At 39.1% G+C, this 25,749-nt stretch overlaps 1 protein-coding gene across 5 annotated transcripts in view; it reads right to left on the minus strand.

The window, feature by feature from the left end:
• GRIK3 (glutamate ionotropic receptor kainate type subunit 3) overlaps nucleotides 1-25,749 on the minus strand; it is a 324,916-nt gene that overhangs the window by 114,354 nt on the left and 184,813 nt on the right. For all 5 annotated transcript variants that reach the window (XM_074305178.1, XM_074305177.1, XM_074305176.1 and 2 more), the window contains exons 4-5: nucleotides 20,414-20,595; nucleotides 4,914-4,967 (exon numbers count right to left, since the gene is read on the minus strand). In XM_074305178.1, coding sequence (XP_074161279.1) covers nucleotides 4,914-4,967; nucleotides 20,414-20,595 — 236 coding nt within the window. The remainder of the gene's footprint in view (nucleotides 1-4,913; nucleotides 4,968-20,413; nucleotides 20,596-25,749) is intronic.

Raw genomic sequence — 25,749 nt, forward strand, 5'->3', positions numbered from 1 at the left:
GTGTGAGTGCGTGTGTGTATATATGTGTGTGTATGTGTGTATATATGTGTGTGTGTATGTGTGTGTGAGTGTGTGTGTGTGTGTGAGTGTGTGTGTGTGTGTGTGTGTGTATGTGTGTGTGTGTGTGTGTGTGTGTTTTCTTTCCCTTCCTTTCTGTCTCTTCATGTCTAGGACTATGGGTCTCTCCATAGAAATTCAAATTGGCCTGTGCCCGCGGTGATTAGGAAACAGGATTGAAGTCGGAGAAGAATGAGCAACTTCAAAGGAAGCCTTGGCTACTAAAGAGCTCAGGCCCCTGGTGGTCCCGCCCGCAGTGCCCGCCGGAGCCCCGGCCAACGAGAGAGGAGTCTGCATGCACTGTCTGTCAAAGAGGAACCCAAGGCTCCCGCAAAGCCGGCCAGATTTCAAACGTTCTCGGCGTGCTCAGGGCTATGCATTATGCATCTCCGGGAGAGAGAAGGCTGACTAAATATTGATGAAGTAGAGGCCGCCTCCAGCTTTCTGATGCGCGGGGAGGCCCCCTGGGCTCGTTTGGTTGGGGCGGGTTCCCCCCTCATCCCCCACCCCCTCCCAGTGGCGCAGCCAGAGAAATCACGGAAAACATTCAGGATCAGAAAAGCACACGGTTGTCAGCACCGCGGCGCAGGCTGGGCCTCGGCAGTCAGGGGCTGGCTGTGTGGTCAGTGGGGGAGGGGAGGAGGGGGGCAGGGCTCTGGCCCGCCGGGTTGTTTGCAGTGCCCCCAATCCCGGAGGCCAGCAAAGCCCCCTTACCGCGGGGAACTGGAGCCAAGCCTACATATGGGCCAATCTGTCCAGGAGCTGTTAGGTAATCACTGACAGTGTGGAAACCAGTGCCCCGAGGCTTCCAGGTGCTGACTGGCCCCTTCCATGGCTGCATGGGAAATAACTGACTCCAGGCTGTAGTTTCGGAACCTGGCTAGAATGGCAGAATAGATTCAAGCCCTGGCCCTCCAGAGAACTCCATTCACCCCATCTTTGTGGTTATTTTTCCCTCTGAGTCGGAACTTCAGAATTCAGTCTTAAGAAAAGTGGGTCTCATCTTCCGTGTCCCTGGGGAAGCATGGAGGTCTTGTCAGGTAGGGGTGTGTGTGTGTGTGTGTGTGTGTGTGTGTGTGTGTGTGTGTGTGTGTGTAAGGGGGTGGGACAAAGCCAATCTGGCCAGTTCTCTTGAAGTGGCAGCTGCTGATGGAAATCTGCCCCAGGTTAGTCTGGCTGAACTCTAGTTTGAAACTGCAGTTTCAAAGTGTCTCCCATTTTGTCCTCTATCCTAGTTTAATAATATTCGAATTGTTTGCAATTGCCAAGGGTAGGGTTGACCCACTGGCACCAAGTCCCAACTAAAATCCCACTTTCTATGTGAAGCCTTTCCCAGTCTCTCTTAATTTTAGTGCCTTCCCTTATTTGATTATTTCCTGTTTATCCTGAATATATCTTGTTTCTATAGTTTCCATTTGATTATAAGCTCTTTGAGGGCAGGGACTGACTTTGTATCTTTGTTTGCTATCTTAGTATTTAGCATAGCGCCTAGCATGTGGTAGTCTCTTAATAAATATTTATATTCATTAAATTATTGACAGCCATTTGTTGGATCTTCTGATTTTTTTTTCCCCCCTGAGGCTGGGGTTAAGTGACTTGCCCAGGGTCACACAGCTAGGAAGTGCTAAGTTCTGAGACCAGATTTGAACTCGGGTCCTCCTGAATTCAGGGCTGGTGCTCTATCCACTGCGCCCCCTAGCTGCCCCAGGGGAATTTTTAAGGAAGTCTGATGAAGACTTCATTTGTCAAATGTAAAGATAAGTGAGTCAAATTTATTTTTTAAAAATACCATTCCCCAATTGATAAATGATCAAAAGAAATAAACTGCCTAGGTCTAGGAAGTGTTAAGTGTCTGAGACCAGATTTGAACTCGGGTCCTCCCGAATTCAGGGCTGGTGCTCTATCCACTGTGCTACCTAGCTGCCCCCTGAATACCCTTAAATGTCCCTAAAGGGCTAATCCCTTTGGGGTAAAGGAAAAGAGGGGAGTAAGAGAGAGAAAAAGAAGAGAAAGAGACATGAGAGAAAGGAAGAGAAAGATGAGAAGAAAAAAAAAGGAGGAAGAAAGGGAAAAGATATTTGATGCAATCTACATAGTTCATTTCACTGGGAATCAATAGTTCCAATCTGCAGGCAGAGTATTAAAGAGCTGAGGGAGGGTCATCACATAACAGAAATGCCTGAAGAGCTAGCTGCTCAACCTTTTTCAAGCCCGGGGTTCATTAGCTTTCATTCAAAAGGAAACAAAATGTCAATGGTCCTCACAGAAAAGATATTAACAATGCATATGTTAAGGTTTTTATGACTCAATATTTTATTTTTCAATGATCATATGAGATATTAAGCCTTTAAAAATCCCTTTTTTCCAGCCAAACTCATTTACTTACTGTTCTCTGAACTCATTATTTTATTCCACCCACTATTCCTCCATGCTTTTGATAGGTCATCCCTCATGCCTGTTATACACTTGCTCCTCATCTTTAGCAGTTTGAATCCTAAACCTCCTTCAAGGCTTGGCCCATCTACTGCATCCTACTGGATTCTCTTCCTTCTCTCCCAAATTGGCATTCTTTCCCTGATTGAATGATCAGTGACAGGGATCTATTTATGTGACATATAATTCTAGTAGATTATGAGCTTGTTGATTGTAAGTTTTGTCTTTGTATCCCCTCCACCCCACAGAAGAATGGATAGAGAGTTGGCCTTGAAATTAGGAAAACATGTGTTCAAGTCTCACCACTGGCATATTACTGGAGAGAAGACATTTAACTTCTTAATTATTTTGGCAGGACTCTCAGTTAAACAGAAGGTATGCCATAAAGAGAGTATCTTCATCTGGAAATTCTCTACTAAGGAAATCACAAGTTCAATCCCTTACCCTATTTATATCCTGGGATATAAATAGCACATAGCGAATAGAAGGCTTTAAAAAATAAATTTTGTTGGATTTGACCCTGAAAAGCAATAGATATGATTCCTACAGGAGAAACAGCTTGTTTACTTTTCTTTCCATTAGAGCACATAGGCTGAATCATCTGTACACAGATGGTCTATTAGTAGGCGATTTTTCCAATATGGGTCATGACATCAAAATCCTAAAAAACTTAAAGGAAATATTTACATGTCTACAATTCCAGTTTCTGTCCTGGCCTGAGATATACATGGTAAAGGATATCTAGTCCATTTTAGAACTCATGAGGAAGCTAGATTCTAACAAAAATGCATCATAAATATGTCCCTGTTGTGTCTCAGTATCCTTTCAGTCTGTGATCCTCCCACTATTGATTTGGGACCAGTAATTATTAAGGTGACAGTAACTACAGTAGAAGAGGAGAGCTAAAATGTATGTAGGTATATGTTAGTAAGCCTAGAGTAATGTACATGTATATACATATACATAGAATATGTACATAAATATAATATATATCATATAAATACTCATAAAATAAAAATATAAACTCCTTTATTGAGCTTTTAAAGCCCCATACAATCTGGACTTAACCTATGTTTCTGATCTCCTTGGACATTGATATATTCCTCCCACTCCTGCATTTTGTGATCCAGCTGAGTTACCTTCCATTCTGTTCTCTACATCACACCGTCTCTCATCTCTGTGCCTTTGCCTTGGCAGTTCCCTCACGACTGGAATGTGCTTCCTCTTCAACCCCTCCCTTATGGAGTCCTTTTCTTTCTGAAAGATGAAGCTCAGCTACCAGCTTCTGTTTGAAGCCTGTCATGAGCTCTCTAGTGAGAGCTCCAAATTATCCTATATCTTACTACTGTGTGTGTAGATAAACAGATAAGTGACTATATATCCACACAAAATACTCAATTACAATTTATACATGCCTGTGCATTTGACTCACTATCCATATTGCTTTTATTTTATATGTAGTAGTTGTCTTCCTCACTAGAAGGTAAACCCATTGCTAAAAGGGATTATTTAATTTTTTGTACTTGTATCCATAGCACTTAGGATAGTATTAGTACAAAGTAAGTGTTTAATAAATACCCACTGATTGATTGTGTATGTATATGGATATATGTGATCATATATATACACACATGTACATACTATACTCGGACTTTTGGGATTTCCTGTATCCATATACAAGATGACCCAAAAGTCTTAGTGCAGTTTCATGCTATTAAAGTTAAAACTGCAGTGTGTGTATATGTATGTGTATAAGTGCATGTATGTGAGCATTAGATGATGAAAAGAAAAGTAAGTTGGAGGATATGGATATATCAATGGAGGGATGTTCTTTAAATCCTAAGATTTGCAAAGCCCTTCATCTATATTCTTTCATTTGATTTTCACAACAAGCCCTCAACGTACAGGCTATTATTATTCCCATCATAAAGGTGAAGAAACTGAGACTAGGAGAAGTCATCACCTGCCTAAAGTTCCACCAGTGTTTGAAGTGGGTTTAGATCTCAGGTCTTTTTGATTCCAAGTCTTTCACTAGAGCACACTGCCTCTCAGTGACCAAGAAATACCAACCTAACTGGCATAAGAGGACCATGGAGCTGGGGCCTGGATTCTAGGAGCTTCAATCATTTTGAGGGCTCAGCTCAAGTTCAAAGACTTTCACTAAAAACCAGGACTTGATATAGCAGCCTGAGAGGACCTTACTCGGCATATTTGAATCCTCAAAGCCACATGGCCATTATAGGGAAAAGTTAAAACCAAAGAAAACAAAAAATTTCCTAAACATTCTCTCCTCCCCAGCCCAAGCCTTCCTCCGACTGAACCCTAAACTCCTCAAGCCAGTAAACATACTTTGACCTCAGTTTATCTGCCTCTCCAAATCCTTCCCTCAATACCCCCTGAAACAAGGGGAGGTCATACTTTACCAGAGTTGTGAAGATAAAGTGGTAATACTCGGTCATCATCCCCATCGCCATGGCCTTTGGAAAAGAATAAAATAGCGTTAGAATCAGGTCTTGAGAAGTTAGACATCACCCTTTCACACCAGTGGCTACATCTTCCTGTGCCTTTAGGATGTCAGAACTCTATTAATCTTTTTTTAGACAGATCACTCAATTAATTCCATAATAAAATAAACTTAGAAATTTGTTTCAAAGTTACAAAAAAATTTTAAGGTAAACAAAATTATCTTTGTCTGATGCTAAGATAACACACTCCCAATGTATAAGTATGCATATAAGTCTTCATTGCAGACATGGAGGAAACCAAAATATGTGTATGGGCCATGCGCAAAGGAAGGAAAAATAGGTCAAAGTTTCTGTTTTTCAATTATAATCGAAGTAGTGGGAAGGGTCATTCTTGAGCCATTCACATTTTGTTGTCCAGGCTCATTTGTGATAAAAGTCACATATAAATGGCATGTTTATATTACCAATGACAGGGTAGAGTCTGGAGCTTCCACTAAATAGAATTTTCCTCTGGGCACATAATGAGCTCATAGGGCAGCTAGATGGAGCAGTGGCGTGCTGGCCCTCAAGTCAGGAGGACCTGAGTTCAAACCTACAGTCAGACTCTTAATATTTCCTAGCTGTGTGATCCTGAACAAGTCATTTAACCCCAATTCCCTCAAGGGAAAAAAACACCAAAATGAGCCCATACATGGGTTTTCTGTCTCATTAATATCATGTTATATTATTATATTAATTAATAATTATGCTATATTAGTCAATAATTATATCATATTTTATATATTAAAATTATATTATGTATATGAGCAATGTAACATATAAGATATGAGCAGTGCCATAATATGTAAGTAGAACATGGCAGACATCAGATGAATGGAGTGCAATCTGATCCCAATATCTCCTAGGGAGAGATGTTTTCTTACCCTTTTTTGGGGTCCTTACTGCTGTAAGGGCCTACTCATAGGTTGTTCCAGAACATAATACCCTAGGCTTGGACATATTATCTTAAGCTGCTGATCTGCCTGACTCACTCTGTACAGGAGTTCTAGAATTACCTACCTTGATTTTGACAGACTGAACCACTGACTCACCAAGGATGAACCTCAAAGCTGGAATAGGGGCAACAAGTTGTTGGACACGCGATCCCTTCATTTTACCAAGAAAGTTACAGAAGATATTATATTCCTCCCCCATTCCCTCACTTTGGCAGTCTCCCACTTTATATCTATATAAGGTGCTAAAATACTATAATTTCAAGGAAACAACAAAAAATGGGCCATCCATTTAAACCATTTTGCCTGTATTACTCCTTCTCCCAGCCAGTTAATTCAATTGAATAAACACTTATTAAGTGCTTATTATGTAGGAAGCACTGTGGCTAATTGCTAGGGAAACAAAAAGAGATGGTATAGTCCCTAACTTCAAGGAACTTAAAATCTAATGGGGAGAAAACATATAAACAAATAAATACGAAGCAAGCTATATAAAGGATAAACAAGAAATCATCAACAGCTGGAAGGGTTGCCTAGTGATCCATCCTCTCTACTAAGAAGCTAGGGCCTAGATTTCAGAATATTTGGATTCTTGTCTCTTGTCCTACTACATACTAGCTATGTGGCCTTAAACAAGTCATTTCCCCTCTGAGCTGCAAGTTATCTGCAAAATGAGGAAATGGGATTCAATTGTTGGCCCACAAAATTAGTCGGAGGGGTCCATATTGAATCAGGCATAATCTCAATCAATCAACAGATACTAATAGGACAACCAAATCATGTAGGTGTCAAAGAAATTAGGGGGTAGAATAGAAGGACTCTCTACTTCAAAAGGTTAGGAATCATGATTTTTAAAACTTCTTAAGGTCCTAAAAACCAACTTACACTATTGTGAATACCAATATTTGCATAGCTAATAGAATTTTTACCTGAATTTAATGAATTGTCCTCCTTAAACTGTGACACCTAGAACTAATCACAATTTAACTGACTATATCGGAGCTTAGAAATAAAATTGATAATGGATCAATAATTATTTATTAAGAGCCTACTACGGTCTAGGTATTGTGCTAAGTTCTGGAGATACAAAAAGAAGCAAAAGACAAGCTCTACTCTCAAGAAGTTTACAATCTAATGAGAGAGAAAAAAAATTGAGAGTATTCAGATGAGTGACCATGATATTCCATATCACATGAGGATCAGTTGAGGGAATTTGGATTGTGTAGCTTGGAGAAGAGAAGACTCAGAGAGGTCATGATGGCTATCTTTGAGGACTTAAAAAGATGTTATTTAAAAAGAGATTCACCTGATTCTGTTTTGGATCACACAACCAGAAAGATGGTAGAGCAATTACTTTCCCCAAAAAACAACTCAAAAACATCTAGAAAAAAACTGCACTTTAGATATAATGGAATTATAATGGGATTCAAAAGATAAGAAGGAATAACACTGTAAAAGGTTAAAATCTCATGTAAAGGTGGGGAATAATTAAATCAATCAGTGAATCATTCTACTCCACTCTAAGTAACTCCCTTAAACAAATGAGAATGCCACTATTGAATTAGTCATTAAATCAAGAGCATCAGAGTAGGTGAGAACAACCTGGTCAGTCAGTTTTGAAGGAGAAAAGGTTGTTTAATGAAGTGGTATGACATCGAATAGGAGACTCAATAGTGTCTTATGGATCTTTTATAAAACAGCAAATTAGTCAAGACCTCCAGCATTGCAGTTTCTGGCCATCAAGTGGCAGAAACAATTCCAGTCAAACAAACCCCTGACAAAGAATCACTTGGGGAAAAGGAAAAGCGAGCACTTGGACTTCCCTATTCTTGACCAAAGGAAAACTTCATAAATTTTGGAAGGTTGAAAGACTTAGATTTCTCATTGTCATCTTAGAAGTCAGCATCCCTGCATCAGCAGTCTGTACTGTTGGAACATATGGACAGGTAGCTGAAAGAATACTGAAGAACACTAGGAATACTGAGATAAGTCAGTTTCAAGACTCTATAAAAACCTAGCAGAAAGTTACACCATCACTCAAGGAAATTTCATGAAAGGTAAAAAAGGACTTCAGCAAAAAAACCTCCAAAAGATGTGTTACCCTCCAAGCTTGAACCTATTTTCCCTTGGGCTCTCAATATATTTCTAGGAAAGTGTGCCCCTACTTTGGGGAGATATTTTGTAACAGTTCTTCTCATTGCTATACAATAGCAATAGTGAGAGCTCATAAGCTTAGAAACAGCCACATTCTGAGCACTCAACTAGCTAGTCTGGGTGAGTTGAGAGTGAGTCAGAGAAGTAGCTTTGTTCTGTTTAGTCCCAGTGAGCAGAATCAGGAACAATTGATAGAAATCTCCAAGAGCTTAATCTAGGCTTGCTGTAGGAAAAAAAAGTTCTAAAAATTAGAGTTCTCCTAAAATAGGAGGCAATGGGTTTACCCTATTGATAGTGACCTTCAAACAGAGGTCAGATAATCACTTATCAATTGATAAATTTGTTGTTGTTGAATCATTTTTCAATTGTGTCCAATTCTTCATGACTCCATTTAAAGTTTTCTGGGGGAAGATCCTGTAGTGGTTTACCATTTCATTTTCCAGTTAATTTTACAGATGAGAAAACCAAGGCAAACAAGGTGAAGGGACTTGCCCAGGGTCACATAGCTAGTAAATGTCTAAGGCCAGATTTGAATTCAGAAAGACTCTAGGCTTATACTCTATCTACTATGGTGCCACCTAACTGCCCTGAAATAGAAATTCTTTTTCAGATGTGGCTTACACTAGATGGCTCCTGGAGTCATTTCCTGCTCTGAAAGACTGTGGGTTTTTTTTGGCTAATAATTAATCTCACTAAACATAACATTTCAGGCCTTCAAGGGGTGTGGAAGCTGTCCACCTACACAGAATGCAGTCATACCATAACAATTCTCATGAGGATGAAAAATTCATCTCTTGGTAGCCAACTTTCTAGTAATGAGCCTCTTTAAACTTAGCTAAGCTGGTTTTTGGATGACAAGCACAGTCTGTTATCTCGGGTGTTTTCAGGCTGGAGAAATTTACTAGGCCTTTCATTCCCCTTTGATAATATCTGATGCCTTGGGTCATCCAAGACGAGGCATCAGAGAAGGATGTCAGTGGAGAAATCAATGAATCTTAGAGATGGAAGGGCTCTCAAACCATACCTGAATAGGAATCACTTTTACAATTTACCTTACCTATGTGATCAACCTATGAGTTTTGCCTCAAAGAACTTTGGAATGCAATAGTATTTCAAATTCACACAACACTGTCCTCCAAGCTTCTTTGTGAGGTAAAAAATAGAAGTACTGTCATCTTTATTGTGCAGATATGTAAACTAAGCCTCAGGTAGATGACATGACTTGATTGCTCTTATATTGCCAGTAATCAGCAGATTTAAGGTTTGGACCCAGATCTTCTAATTGTATCACTGCCCACTCTATATCCTCTACTTACTTAGACTCTCAGAGGATGTTTGGTCCAATCAATACCCAAACCAGAAACCTCTTAGAATATCCCAAAGAAATGGAAATGTAGATTTTTAAAAATATTTTTAATGAAGGGGCACTCATTATCTTATGATGCAAACCATTTCACTTTGGAATGGCTCTAATTGTTAGGAGATTTTTCTTTATGTTTATATCAAACTGAAACCTGTCTCTGCCTCTTCCATTTATTCCTAAGCCTCTCAAAACTCCAATTTCTGCTTTCTAGGACCAAGGAGAACAAATTCAACTCTTCTTTCATGTAGCAATCCCTCAAGTACTCAAAGACCATTAAGTTCTCCTTTAACTTACCTCTTCTCCAGATAAAATATCCCCATTTTCTTCAACTATTCTTCATACAGAATAAGCTTTCATAATCCTAGTTGTCCTTATCTGGACCTTCTCCAATTCACTAAGTTTCTTCCTAAAATATAGCAACCAGAATTGAGCTCAACATTTCAATGTGCTCTGACCAGGATTACTGCTTCCTTTGTTCTGGATGTTATATTTCTCTTAATAAAATCTAAGATAACATTAGCTTTTTTGGCTGCTGGTCACACTATTGACTCATATTGACCCTGCTGTCCACTCAAAACACTCTGATCTTTCTCATATAAAAAAATAATGCCTTACTTATCCTGTACTTATAAAGTTGATTTGTAGCAATTTAAATGGAGAAGATAATAATAATTAAGCCCATTTATATAATAATAGCATTTCAGTATTTCAAAGCTGTGTGGGTGCTCTTTCCACCAACAGAAATTCACAAGATTATTCCATCTTGTTAGAATTGGTTCATTGTTTTAGCCTGTCAAGGTCTTTTGGATCTTACCTTCTTTAGGGAGTTTTGCCTCTCCAACCCTCCTCTCCCAACCAGCAACACTGTCATACTAGTTAAAACTTAACCATATGCTATTTAATTTTGTTCTGTTTCATAGGTGTACTTCTCATCTCCCCACCTGAACTTGACACTTCTTGAGGGGCAGCCAAAGACTACTTCTCCCCCTCTCTCCTATATAAAACCTACCACAGGAATAGAAGAAAGCTGTTTTGGGTAGAGACACATATATAGTTGGTGTATATGCATATGTGTGAACATGTGTGTGATCACATGCAAGTTATTTCCCTCTGCCCTAGGCTTCCTCTGTATCTCCTGACACTTGTATATGACCTACATATAAAATTAGCTATGTTAAACAGAGCTCTGGTAGTAATGTCATATATCTTAAAAAATTTCAATTCTAATCAGATATTCTCAAGTCAATAAAACTCCTCAAAGACACACACACACACACACACACACACACACACACACACACCTCTTTTATGAAATGTGCATTAATAGAATTAAGTCAATTAGTGAAAATTCAAATCACTAATGGGCCTGGGATCATAGTTTTTCCTATTGAAGGAAATCCAGGACTCTAAAGAGCCACACCACATTTAGGAACCCTTCTAGCCATCTTCTATCCTAAGCAACTGGAGGCTATCCAGGGTGCTGAAGGAGGATGTTTGTGAAGGATAGCCCTATTACCTCTCTGAGGATAGAAGGAAGCATTAGCTATGTTCATGGTAACACTCCAAACATGTTGCTTGATATTTGGACTGGAAGACTTCCAGCAAAGGTGACTTCAGAGTGAACTTCCCGTATGTTGAGTGCCTTTTTCCTACTGACTTTTGTTTAGACACAGAACCTGCACTCAGCAAGCACGGGGAAGTCTGGCTGTTATGAATTTAGATGATAGGACTTAGAGATGGAAGAAATCTTTTAAAAATCCTCTAATTTGGGTCTTCTTAACCTGTGGTCCATGATCTTCTAAAACTATTTTGAGAACAATTTTTAATTTCCTTTGTAATCTTATGTATTTTATTTTATTCACTTAAAAACATAAGATTCACCAGAATGCCATTGAGATTTGTGACACAAATGTTAAAAAAAAAAAAAAACCTGTTCAAATCAAAGTCCATTTTGTTAAATGGGGAATTGAGGTTAGAGAAAGGGAAGGGACTTGTTTCTACTATTTTTTTTGCTATGATGTGTATGTTATAGTTGTTAAATGTGGGATAAAAAGTAAACATATGGTATGTTATGTGTGACATATGTTACATATAAATTATATATCACATATGTGTATAGATGAAGATTAGGATACAGTTGTATAAATCTGTATTATATATTTTTAAGCACTGGTACTCATATCTCATTAATAATCTTAGTACTCTCTGTTCCTCTAATTGGAGTGCTGGGATGCATAGTAAAAACAAAACAAAACAAAACAAACAAACAAAAAAAAAACAACAACTCCTTTTATAAACTCTATCTTAAGAGAGTTCCAAGGCCAGCCATGTCTTCATATAGATTGCATCACATCACATAAATGTGAATATATGCAGATATTTATCCTGCATATGTTAATGTAATATACAGTATGTGTTGTTGTTCAGAGTTGTTTCAATCTCAGTCAACTCTTTGTGACCCCATTTGGGGCTTTGTTGGAAAAGATACTAGAGCAGTTTGCCTTTTCCTTCTGCAGCTCATTTTACAGATAAGGAAACTAAGGCAAATAGGGTTAAGCAACTTGCCCAAGGTCACAAACTAGTAAATATCTGTGACCAGATTTAAACCCAGAAAGAAGGGTCTTCCCAACTCCAGATCCAGCACTTTGCCACATACCTGCTTCATATAGTATTGCCCATTTCTAATGGGCATGTATGTTCATATTTGTATATGAATAAAATGCCAGAAATTATGCTTGTATTGTTTATGCTGTGTTATATGTCATATGTGTTGTATATTTATATATTATGCAAGTAGTATATATGTAAGTGTATGTAATATGTATATATTATGTAAGACATACATGTTTTATATCTGTTGCACTGTGTATTTAAAATATATGTATTTAAAGATAAAGTTTGGACTTGCATCTAGATTTCCCTGGCTCTGAGGCTGGCTTTCTATCTACTATTCCATTCTGTCTCTCAAATAGAAGGCTTTATTCCTGATATCTTAAATAGCACTGTGAGTTGACTTTCAGTTCTTGACCCAAGAAAAATAAATTTATGACTAAAACTTCCAATCAGCAACTTCTTTGACTCTAAAAATTCTATGAAAAACTATCCATCACTGATTGTTGTAATGCACACATTGGTGAGTTACTGTGAGGTTTTTGTGTCAGCAGTTGTTAAAAAGAGGAAAAAATATATAGTAAGAGCAATTCATCACAGGTTGGGCAACAGTTTAAAAAAACCAAGCAAGGAATTGTCACATCTTTCAATTATCTTCAATCATTTTGGGAAAAAAAAAGAAATTAAAATAAGGAACAGATGTTAAATGGGAAATGAAGATAAAATTCCCTCCAGTACTAACCTGTCTTTGAAAAACCTGTGAATGAAAGCATAAAACAGAGGTTCTTACAAGTGGAGGAACAATGCTTCCCTCCCAATATTTGAGAGTCTAAATACTGTTCCTAACTAACACACTTTTTTTGAGAATACAATCTTAGAGAAAAACACACAATTGAAATATAAAAACAGCATCTAGTCCAATGTAATCCACCCTAGTCCAGTTCAATCTAATCCAATCCAGTTCAGTCCAGTCTAGCCTAATTTGTCCAAGATAGTGCAATCAGGTACAAAATAGTCCAGTCCAGTCCAATTTGGGTCCAATCCAATCCAATCAGATCCATTGAGATCTAGTCTGTTCCAATCTAACTCAGTTCAGTCTAATCCAATTTAGACAATTCAGCAAACAGGTATTAACCCTCCTACATATAAGGTTCTCCATTAACTGGGCATAAAAAGACAAAAAGATACAAATTTGAAAGATGGTGATACTTGAACTAAACCTTAAGGGAAAAGAAGGATTCTGAAAGGTGCCTATCTGTGAGTATGGGAGTGAAAGGGGACAGACATTTCAAATCCATGAAAACAAAATTATTTCCACATGATTGTAGTTAGGCTAGCTGTTACATCATAACTAACCTTTTGTATGGGATTAAAAAATATGATAGAGAACTAGTGACACAAATATTAAATGAGGAAAAGGTGACTGATCGTTTCTTCTTCAGATGTGGAAAGTGCTCATGACATAACAAATTCTGAGTAAAGTGTAATAATAATACTAACAAGTATTTATACATCACTTTAAGGCACATGTTATACATTGTGATACAAAACTTATACATGTGCAATATGCCATTGATCATGCTTATTATTAATTATTAATTATTATTATTATTAATGCTACATTTCGTATATCAAAAAAACATGTATTATTATTATTATTATTAATGCTACATTTTGTATATCAAAATAAAACATGTATCTGACAAATACTATGTGTTGTGTAGTGTTTGTTGCAAAACATTACTGTGTGTGATTGTTATGTGAATGTAACAAATACTTGCTGTACTTAGCATATGACATGTATGTTATATATCAGCTGTGCACCACACATATGTGAATATGAATGGGATATGAATATACATTTAGATGAACATAAATGACATAGATATATTAGTAATGGTACTCATTTATCAATATACTCGGTACATTCTGGTCCTTTGATTGAAGGATTGTAGGACTGGAGGATGGAATAGAAAAGTCTTTCCAAGGCTCCCATTCAAAGAGGATTCTGATGAAAGCCATCTCTTTATGTCCCACCAGGTTCACTCTTTTTACCTGACTCTATCATGTCCCTAAGAAATCTCTTCATCAGGAAACTTACCATTCTTTCATATTATCACAGCTATGAAATTCACAACTCATCAGTACCCTCAGTTCCCTTTTGCCAGCTGATTGGAGCACTGGAGTGCTAGACTGAGAAGTAAAGCATTCTTTTTGGCATTTTAAGAAGACTCCCAGACCAGCCTTCTCATTCTATTCTCTGTCTCTTCTTCCTCCAAATATGTTTTATATACACATGTATGTACATACATATACAGGCACACACGCACACACATATATATGTATGTGTGTGTGTGTGTACATATAATGTGTAATTTTAAGATATATCTGGAAGGAACCTAAATCACTGTTGAGTTGTTAGATCTTCTTCATAAGAAGTACTTGAACAGAGAGAAAGACTATTCATTGTTTGGAGATGCTGAATAGGGATTTGTACTTAGGCACAAATTGGACTCAGTCATTTCTGAGGATCATTCCGGCTCTGAGATTCCCATGATTCTGTGATCTCCATCTTCTGGAAGTCAGAACTAGGACCTGATTTACCCTCTATTTTATCCTTTCTTCCATTATACAAAACCAATAAAGCAGATTCAAGATGCTGCCAGCCACCATATATAAGTTATGCTGCAGCCAGAGACATTCTATGAATGAGTAAAAGAAGTACACAAATTCCAATTCTCTTTAGTCAATAGTTTGCAATTCTTTGTCAAACTAATCTGTAATTAGAAATGCTTCCCTATCTCAGCCCGTGTTCGGGGGAGGGATTAATGAGCCATAGAACAGAGAGAAGGAAAATATTAAGATTTATCCAATTCTGGGCACTCACTTAGAGCCCAAAGCAATGTTGGTCAAAATAGCCACCATCTTAAATTGCATTGATAGCAGCATTAGCATCTAAACCAAAGAAGGTGATGATTTTTCTGTTGTTTCCCATGGTCAGACACTCTTGAAAAATTATATCTTGTCCTTGAAATATTACATTTAAAAAAGGACATTGACAAGATGGAGGGTGTGCAAAAAAAGATGACTAGGCTGGTTCACTAGAGACTGTGACATATGAGAAATGAGTGAAAGAATTAGGCAACATTTAGCCTCGAGAAAAGAAAGCAAGGGAGAACATGATACAAGCTTTCAAGTATAGGAAGGGCTTTCATGTGGAAGAGGAATATTTGACTTTTTCTGCTTGAATGGAAATACACTGTAAGGAGTATTGTAAGAATTAATAAATATAAATTGCAAAGTAACAGATTTTGGTTCTATACAGGGTGTCCCAAAAGTTTAAGTGCAGTTTAAAACTATCAACCCTTAAAACTGCATTAAGACTTTGGCACCTTGTATAAAGAAAAAACTTCCAATCAGAGCTGTCCAGAAAATGGAATGTACTGCTTCATATGTATTGAGTAACTCATCCATATAGGCATTCTTGAGTGTAAATAGCAATTATTCCTGTTCTAGACAGAAACTCTGAGGGTCTTCCTCTACCAGAATGTATCTTTTGGTAAGGCAAACTAAGCCATCTTTTGCCTCAATTCATACCTCGCCTTTAATCACTGAATGAATGTTGTCTCAGGCAAACTTAGACCCGGGAAGACCTTAGCTTAAAAGGCCAAGGTCCCCACTCTGTCAGGGGCCATAAGTCATCCTGACATGTCTTGCCACTGAACTCTGATGACTCTGGAGGAAAGAGTGAGACTGATAACTTTGCATAGCTCTGTATCTCTTAAATCTAATTCACTTGCAAATCAAGACATTTCCCTCCTGATATTACTGGCCCTTTTCTAGAATGAAGGACCAACAACAACAGCAACAGCAAAAACCTAAATGGTATGACATAAAGTAGGTTTTATAAGGGAATTCTGCACGAGGAGTAAGGTGATATTAGAGACCTCTAAAGCCCCTTCTTGCTGTGAATTTCTATCAATCATTCAGGCCAAATTGTCTGGGATAGAGATGAGCTAGCTTCTCTTGCAAAGAAAAAGGGCCTTGGAGCTTTGGGGAACTGCATAGAACCTCAATGTGCTTCTAATGGAAGGAAGATTTCATTTCCAACTCAATTCTCTGACCTAGATATGACCTGTGGTAGTCAATTATCCAGTGGTGGGGAGGCTTCAGCAAAGTGGAGAGACATGTCTCCTCTCATTGGCTGCTATCATTGCTTAGCTTAATCTAAAGGGAGATGAGGGGATGGGAGGGACTTCCACTTAACCTCATATTTTTCCCTCTGTGCTGTACAGAACCTACCTCCAGTCTCCCCACCTTCTTCCTATACTTAACTTTTGTTTATCCAATTTATGCATGCAAAGAAGGAGAGTGGGGATGCAGAATCTGGAGAACGTATTCCAGTCTCATTTTTGCCACCCATGTGACCTGGGACATTTCCCTTATCTTCTCTGTACCTAAGTTTCTTGTCTGTAAAATTAGTGAGTTAGACTAGATTGGCTCCAAGTTCCTTTTCAGCCCTAAATCTATGATCTGTGATTTCCAAGGTCCCTTTGATCTCACATTTTACCATTTCATGAGCTTGGAACACTGGGTCAGTGTAGATGATCCAGATGGGAAATCTAGGCTCTGAATCCTCTTTATTTCTGGAAAGATATTTGGAATTATACCTCCAAAGTTACAAAAATGTGCATGGCTTTTGACTAAGCCCATATGCTAGATTTTTTTAAAAGGAAAAGATCCTTTATGTAAAAAAGATATTTAAAGCACCATTTTTTCATGGTGGCAAAGAACTGGAAACTAAAGGGGTATACAAGGAGGAAATGACTAAACAAATTGTAATATGTGAATGTAATAAAATACTACTATGTCATAAGAAAACATAATTTCAAAGAAACCTTGGAAGACATATATGGAGTGGGGCAGAATGAAGTGAAACAAACCCAGAAAAACTCATTCTTGTAACATTGTATATAATATTTGTAATGCTATATACATGTAACGTTGTTGTGTAATGTTATTATATCATATTATATAACAATATATACTAGCAATATCGTAGCACTAAAAGTTTTTGAAAGACTTAATAATTATGGCGAGCCATGATTCCAAAGGACCAATACTGTAAAAGACAACCTGACAAAGAGATGATGGACAAATATGCAGAATAAGACATACATTTTTTAATATGGCCAATGGAGATTTGCTTTGCTTTCATTGTGCTTATTTATTATAATGATTTACATTTCTTTCTTTTTTCCTTGGGGAGGGGAAAGATGTAGAGGGAAAAAATGCTTGATTGAAAAAGATAAGTAAGGAAAAAAAAGATAAATAAGGAAAAAAGAAAATCCTTCCTCTACCAATCCTCTTTTCCTCAATAGCAAGGTTTCTACTTGGATAAATGGGATCTCTGCCCCAATTATTATTAAGTTATAAGCAACCCCTTCAGTGAGTCTCAGGAAGAGACAAGACAGATCACTGAAAAACAGACATGGGAGGTTGGCGACCAAAAGCTCAATGAGTCAACAGTATGACATCTTCTTTGGGACTTGAAGGACCATGTTTGTGGGCACTCTCTCCACTGACAAGTACTGACAAACTGGAACTTTTCCAAAGGATGATGACAAATATGGAGCAAAGATTAGATAATACTTTGGTATATGAAAATCAGTGGAAGCAACTGGGGATAGTTAGTCAGGAAATGATGTAAATCACAGTCTTCTTCACAAGACTCTTTAGCCAAAATATTCGTTACACAGGAATCAACCAGGTGATGAATTCTGCTAACCTAAGCAAGGTTTTTGACACAGCAAACATACAGTTCATCCTTAGGTCTGTAATCACATTGCAGCATGGTAGACCCCAAAATGAACTACCAATTTTAGGATACATTAATAGAAAGCTAATGAAGAAAACAGTAATACCATTGAACTTGTGAGATACATTTGTGTTGATATTTCCAGTTATAAGGGGCCATATTTTATGAAGGAAATTTACAAGCTATTCCAGTGGAGTCCTCACATTAAGGGATCTAGAGGATTGTCAAAGAATATTCAGTCGATGCCCTGTACAGAATTTTGAGGAAGACATTGTCAGCCATATGGATTGAGAGAGTCTATGAAGAAAGTACCCATGTGGATAATATCTCATATCTATTGAAGAATCAAAATACTGATAAGCTGGAACTTGTCCAGACAATGCTTACAAAGATGGGTGAACATTGGATAGCTTAGCAAATGAGAATTGATGGAAGCAATTGAGGATGGTTAGCTAGGAAAAGAGAAAACTTGGGGAAGTCATGTAACTATCTTTTAGGGTCTAAAGGTATATTATGTGTAAGACTTGTTTTGCTTAGCTTTGGAGGGCAAAAGAAGAAGGGAGGGAAGGCAGAATTCAATTCAGTTCTAAGAGCTGACCACTGGGGCAGCCCAGCAGTGAGTTCCTCCCTAGAGTTATTAAAGTTCATACTTCCTTGGGCTGAGACCTGGAATACCTGTGATGAATTGAGGACCCGACTTGATAATAAAGCAATAACCTCAGGTAAGAAAGGGAGGCTTGAATTTAGGGCCCAATACATACTCTCTTCCTTAGGATGTTTCTACTCTCCTTGTTAGGCCTTGACCCTGAGCTACTGGAAGTGGTAAGCCTCTTCTTCCCCACTGCCAGGAGTCAAGTAGGAGGTGTTCAGGCCATAAGTCCAGTTTTTCTTCCTTTCTGCCTGGGCTTAGCTTGTGTATCCTGAACAACTCTCCTTTGTCCTAGAGTTGGATTGTGTGTCCGGGTTTCTTCCCTCTTAGTTAAGGCTTTGTGTCAGGGATCCCTTCTGTGATGTTTTATGTTGTGGCTCTTGCTTCATCACTTGGGATTGGGTTTTGTGTATAGACTCCTCCCTTCTCGAAGTATGGCTTTTTATCTGGCCCCCTTCCCACTTGAGTAAAGTGAGAATGTAGGGGTCTAATTCTTTCCTTCTTCCTGGGCTCTGTTCCATCACTCCTTCTCCTCTCACCTGCCCTGCAGAACCCTGCCCAGCCTAAGGTGGAAATTTTCCTAATAAATACAGAGATTTTTCTGGGACAATATAATTGCCTTTTAAAATATGCACTGGTCCAAATCAGAGCGTTTGCTGTTTGTTTGGCTGCACCCGCTGAGGGGGGTTTGAGGCCATTTTGCTATTTTATTTCTTGGACTGGTGGCAGTGGCTGGCCTGCTTCCATGTGTACACCATGCTGGGACTGTGTCCTGAAAAGAAACCCCATCCAATCTCAGAAAGCCATTCATTCCCCACGCCCCTCCCTCAGCCTTTGCCTGAGATGAGTCAAGCAGATGGTACAATAAACTATAATAAAGCACATAATAAGCGAGGACAGCCGGCGGGATTTAATCGCAGGCAGGAGGGAGTGAGTCACTTTGGGGGTCGGTATATGCAGGCTGCCCAGCAAACCCCACATCCCTCCTTCCTTCTGTGGCCCCTCATTCTGTAACAAGAGGGAGGCACTCTCTCTGAGGGACCCTCCATCCATCCATCCTCATAAGGCCTTCTCTATCCAGAAGTGGAATTTTGCAGGTGGACAATTTTTGCTGCCATGACTGGGATAAGTGACTCCTGTTGCCCAGCTGCAAGATGTCTTGGGGCATTGTGGGGGAGAGTTGCTTAGCCTGAGTAGAGGCCACCTTTGGTCAGTCTGTGTCCAAGTTTAAAGGGGCCTCTTACTCTATTTGCCTCTTCTCCTGAACAGAGTCCTAAACTCCTCCTCCTCCCTACTCCTACTTAATACTTTGAGTGTTCTCTTGTAACAGCTCAGACTCCCTGCTAGGTATAGTAAGGGAGTTTGGACGAGTAGGAGAAACCTCCAAGGACTCTCCATCCCCTGTCCAATCTAGCTTAGTAAAAATTTGATTCCTAGATCTTCTATTTTCCCCCACCTCCATCTCCCAAGCCCAACCCTCATGTAATATACTTGTGAATCCATCCTTTTAGGACAGACTGCATTCCAAGCTCCCTCTGCCTGACCTTATCTTGGACTTGTTCAATGATCTCTGTTTCAGAATGGGTCTGCACTTGTGTGTCATCTCCAGAGGGCACCAACAGCTCTCTGCCACTCTATGCTGCCATGCTCTGATAGGAGCTCAATGAAGACTGGAGGCGGAGGAAAGAGAACAGGAGTGGGGGGAGAGGAGGAGAAGACTGAAGGAAAAGAGGAGAGGGGGAGAATAGAGGAGAAAAAAATGGAAAAATAGAAGAAAGAGATGGAGGAGGAAGTAGGGAAGGAGAGCAGAGGATATGGAGGAGCAGGGAAGGAGGGAAGAGAAAGAGAGCACATCTGCCCACCTGTACTTACCTGCTTGAGGATCTGGGCAGCCATAGTGTGACTACAGTCAAAGATGATGCGGAATTCTCGGCCTCTCTTCATTTCCTTGAGCAGGGGCCGGGAGTCATCCGAGTCGATGGGGAGTTGGCGTATCTTCAGGCGAATATTGTAGCGCGATGGGGCCATGATGAGTTCCTGTAGCCGGATGAGGCCTTTGGGGGAGAGGAGGTCAAGCAGTGCATACGCACACACAAGCACACACACACACACACACACACACACACACACACACACGCCAAGTTATTACCCAATGACATTTCCTGATTCCATGTACCCTTCACCTCCCCAGCTATGCCCTATCCTTGTTGGGCATAATGCCTACTAATCCTGGGGTTCAGACCTCTGAAGGTCAGTGCATCCCTATCCCTGTACAATGGAAACTCATGACCTTTGGGAAATCTGAAAACTCAGGCTGAACAGACTAGATTTAATGAGGTTGGTTGGTTGGTTTCTTGGAAAAGGAGTTGGTGTGGACTTCTGGGTTATGAGCTACTCTAGGTAGCCTAGGCCCTTGTCCAGACAATTGAGAGCTAGCCAGTGTTTGTGAATATGGAAGACTATTGTTTTCCTTCTTGAAAACAGGGCATTCCATCCTCCGGCCCAATGTTCTGCAAAACCATTTAAACCAGATACTTTTAGAGAAACTCAACCTTCTAGTCACCAGCCCCAAGACCAAATTAAGATAAATGGCTGTCTTAGGTCAAATGAATTTCCTTTTGGGAAGAGAAATATGTCAAAGAAATGGGAAATTCTCTAGAACTAGACCTAGAACACTGAGCTCTGAGAGCCAATGTCTCTGGTTCTGCAATTAATTGATGTATGATTTTTTAAAAGTATCTTTCTGACTCAGTGACATCTGAAAGTGAGACAGTTGGATGAAGAACACAAATCAAGAGCAGCAGGATTATAAGGGTCACCCAGTTTATAGGATCATAGACTACGAGTCAGAAAGAGCCTTAGTGGAGTCTATCTCCAATATTTTATATATGAAGAAACAGAAACATGAAAGCTGTTTCAACCCATGTCATACAGCAATACTGGAATCTAAGCCTTCCTAATTCCAGATCCTTGTCTACTACTCTAACCTAGAATACCAATGCAGAGAAAGGTCATGCTCCTACTACTAATAGGTGTTTAAGGCAGGATTCGAAACCAGGTCTTCTTGACTACAAGTCTGGCATTCTCTATAATTATCACTAATAATTAATTGATTAATTAATTAATTAACTTTGTTATTATTGGTGCCTTATTGCTATTATTTTTTAAACTGAGCTGAGTCAATTCCCTCATTCTGAGTCTTAGAGAAATTAAGTGACTTGTAACTAAGTGACACTGAACATAAACAGCCGAGCTGGTATTTGAACCAAAAGTCCCCTGACTTTGGTCTGGTGTCTCTCCCTTACATCAGGCTAATGCTCTCATTCCAGCTCTGACATAACGTGAGATGTGTCAGATCAACTTTGTTGTAAATTCTATTTAACATTGACACTTGTTGCTGGTATTGTGGTATTGTGTGCCTTCCTGGTCTTTTGCTTGTGTCCATCCTCTCACAAATGAAGCCTATTAGGGGAAAGAGTGCTCAGGATGCTATTTGAGGACCCAGCCCTCCTGTCTCCCAGTCCAGTTCATGGCACCCACTTCGTTGCTTCTCATTGTACCATGTGTATCGACCTTGGGGAGGGGCTAGGCATCTGGGAAGCCACAACCTAGGTGAATGGGCCCCTGAGTGGCTGCAGAAGTCCCTCCTTGTCAAGCCAAGTACAGCTTGAGCCTGGTGTATTGTGACCCACATTCTCCAACAGGAAATGTCAAATCTGTTTCCCATCAGTATGTCCCTGGAGGATGCTGGGGCACTGCCTGCTTCTCTGTAGTAAAAGCAGAGGAGACAGGGATGGGAGGGAGCAAGAAAACTGTTTTCCTAGAGTATCAGTACTGAAATTTCCTTCCTGGTTAGATCTTTAAACCAACTCTCAAAATAGACCATCTGCAGTGAATTCTGGTTACTTGTAAACTACTTTTTACATTTCACACCCTCTGTAAGCCCCTAATGGCCCCGTGAGCCAGAGATGACAGGTTTTCTGCCCATTTTACAAATAAGAGAAGTGAGATTCAGTTAGCTGAAGTGATATGACTGAGACCACTCTGTCTGTAAGTGCAGGCCTCCAGATGTGTGACCACAAGCCCTTTATCTCATAAATCCAGACTCATAATTCATCACAGCCTATAGAAACCCCAGATCACCTAATATAATCCTCTTATTTTTCAAGAAACCAATATCTAGAGGTCACATGACGGGTGCAACATTACACAACTAGTAAATGGGATTTCTAAGGCTGTATTGAAATGAGCTTTCCTGACTCTCAGCCCTAAGCTTCTTCCCTCACACTGTGTCAGCTTCCTCTTGCTACCCAGGATACTTCTGAGTCACTTTCCTCCATCCTCTTGCAAATTTTAGGTTGGTTGGGGAAATCTAGGAATGGAAATGATTAGGAGAGTAAATCTACTGCAACAACAAAAAACAGCAAACCCACACAGAAGGGACAAGCTCGGTGGCAAAGAGCCTGTAACTCCCAGCTCCATAACATTCCTGGAGAACAGTATGAGGCAGCTCAAAAATCACATCTGAATTCCTACTCTGCTCCTTGGGCAATGGACTTGGGCAAATCCATTGGGCTTTCCTGGACCTGAGTCTCTTAATCTGTTAAATGGGTATTATAATAAGACTTGTAGGAACCACCTCACAAGGTGTTAAGGCTCAAATTAGATGGAGTGTGTACAGTACTTAGCAAAAACCTACAGAAGACACCAGTCTTGAAAGTCTCTCCAGCTCTGAAGTGTCTGCAATCATAGATCCACAGAATGCCTTGCTGGATAGAACTGCTCTGTGTGCATGTGTCTGTCTCTCTATGTCTCTGTTTCTATGTCTCTCTGTCTGTCAGTCTGTCTCTATGTCTATCTCTCTCTCTTATTATTTGTCTCTATGTCTATCCTGCTCTGTCTCTTTGTTTTTGTCTTTCTGTCCTTCTCCTCTTTTTGTGTGTCTCTCTGTCTTTTTCCTCTCTCTGTGTCTCTATGTCTATCTCTTCTCTCTGTCTCTGTCGCTCTCCCTACCTCTCTGGCTTTCGGTGTCTCTCTCTGTCTCTGTCTTTCTCTCTGTCTCTCTCTGTAGCTCCCTCTCCTCTTTTAATAGATCAAAATTACACTAAGAATTTGGGAATAACTTGGACAACCACTAGATACACATATTATTCTTATTAAAATTATTAAAATAAATAAAATATTAAAATAAAAGTTTGATCTTGGCATGAAAGACCCTTTAGAACCTGGCCCCAGCATTAGTGTATTTAGAGGTCCTCAGTTCTTAAACTTCCTTCCCCCCCCCCACCAAGGTTGACAGAAGTAAAGTTGGCCTAGCTCTCTTCCCTCAGAATGGAGAACTGGCCCATTTATAGTCTGGCATGGGTAGAGGATGGAGGAAGGGAAATGAGGAATGAGTGTTGGGTTTGTGGGCCTTGATAAGTTTAATGAATTCTCTGAATTCACTCCCCAAAGTAAATCTATGTTTCTATTCTATTCTAATATAATAATATGATATAATATGATATAATATAATATAATATGATATCATATCATATCATATCATATCATATTATATTATATTATATTATATTATATTATATTATATTATATTATATTATATTATATTATAATGTAATATAATGGTGGAGGATTAGAACATAGGAATTTTGAAGAGAAGGACATGGGGAGAAAAGATTCCTTCATAACTTCAAACTGCTTTTGGAAAGGAAGAGAAGGAAGAAACATTTAAGTGCCCAAATGTGTCAGGAATTCCTTATAACAATGCTGAGAAGTAGGCACTCTGATACCCATTTTACAGTTTAGGAAAAGAGGAAGAGTTATTTAACCTCTGAGACAAAAGTTAAGTAACTTGCTCAGGATGAAACAGCTAGGAAATGTCTAAAGCTAAATTTGAACGTGGGTCTTCTTGAGTTCAAGCCCAGTGTTCTATGTATTACACCACCTACTCATTAGAAAGATGCAATCATTGGAGGTGGGAGAAAGGAAATCTGAGTTTCTAAATTCAGTATTTACCCTGCAAAAGGATTATCAGTTGTAGGTTGTGATGTTGTTGGTGGAAAAAAGTCCTTCCCTTAAGCAGACTTTTCCCAAATCTCACTCAGCCCTCTTACTTCCTACATGACTTTGGAAAAGTTCCTCAGACTCTCTTGGTCTTAATTGTGCCTCAAGTGCAAAATCAGAGCTTCGGACTAATTTGATCTCTATATTCCCTTTGAGTTCTAAGCTTTTCTGATCATCCTTTTTCTTGTTATCAAATTCTTTTTGGATTGAACTTCTCATTCTTAGCAAAGGTGCTTGCGGCGTTTACATATCACCTGAGGGCCTGTGATGACAGGAAGCTGCTTCCAGCCTGAAACTGAAGACAACTGAAGGGAACAATTTAAGTTGAAGAATCAATCACTGATGTGGTGGAAAGAGTTTGGGACCAGGATTGAGGAGAGCTGGGGTCTGATTTGGATTACCATACTGACTCTCACTGTATAGCCTTAGGCAAGTGCCTGCCCCTCCCTCAGTTTCCCCATCAGTAAAATGAAGGGAACAGTCTAAATTATTTCTAAATTACCTCCTAGTTTTAACATTCTCTAGCTTTAATTGAGCAATTAATATATATTGATTACCTACTATGTACAAGATCTTCTAATCAACTCTTTACAGAAAAACCAACCAACATATTAGGGACCTTCTTCTAGAACACTTTGTAAAAGCTCCTCAATATTTTGTTGAGATATATCTATGTATTTTATACAAAAATATTTTCTTAATATATTTAATAAAATAATGTTATATAATGCATATGATGTGTTATATAAATATATTTCATATATTTATATATCATCTACATTCCCCAAAATAGCCTTCCCAACTTTTCTTCCCCTCACAGATTTCTACCTCTTATAAATAATAATTTAAAATCAAAAAGAGAAAGGGGGAAAAATTCAGCAAAACTGCACATCTCAACCAAGTCTGGGATAATACAAAATATCCCAAATGTCTTAGTGCAGTTTCAAGCTACTAAAGCTATTTTAATCTTAATTTAATACTGCTCTAAGATCTTTGAGGGGGGAACTAGTAGCACAGTGGATAGAATGCCTTGCTAGGCCTGGGGGTCAGACACTTAATAGCTGTGTGACTCTAGGCAAGTCACTTAACCTTGCTTGCCTCAGTTTCCTAAGCTGTAAAATAAGCTGAAGAAGAAAAGGCAAACC

This window comes from Sminthopsis crassicaudata, chromosome 3 (assembly GCF_048593235.1).
Source record: "Sminthopsis crassicaudata isolate SCR6 chromosome 3, ASM4859323v1, whole genome shotgun sequence".
In the NCBI taxonomy this organism is placed as follows: Eukaryota; Metazoa; Chordata; class Mammalia; order Dasyuromorphia; family Dasyuridae; genus Sminthopsis; species Sminthopsis crassicaudata.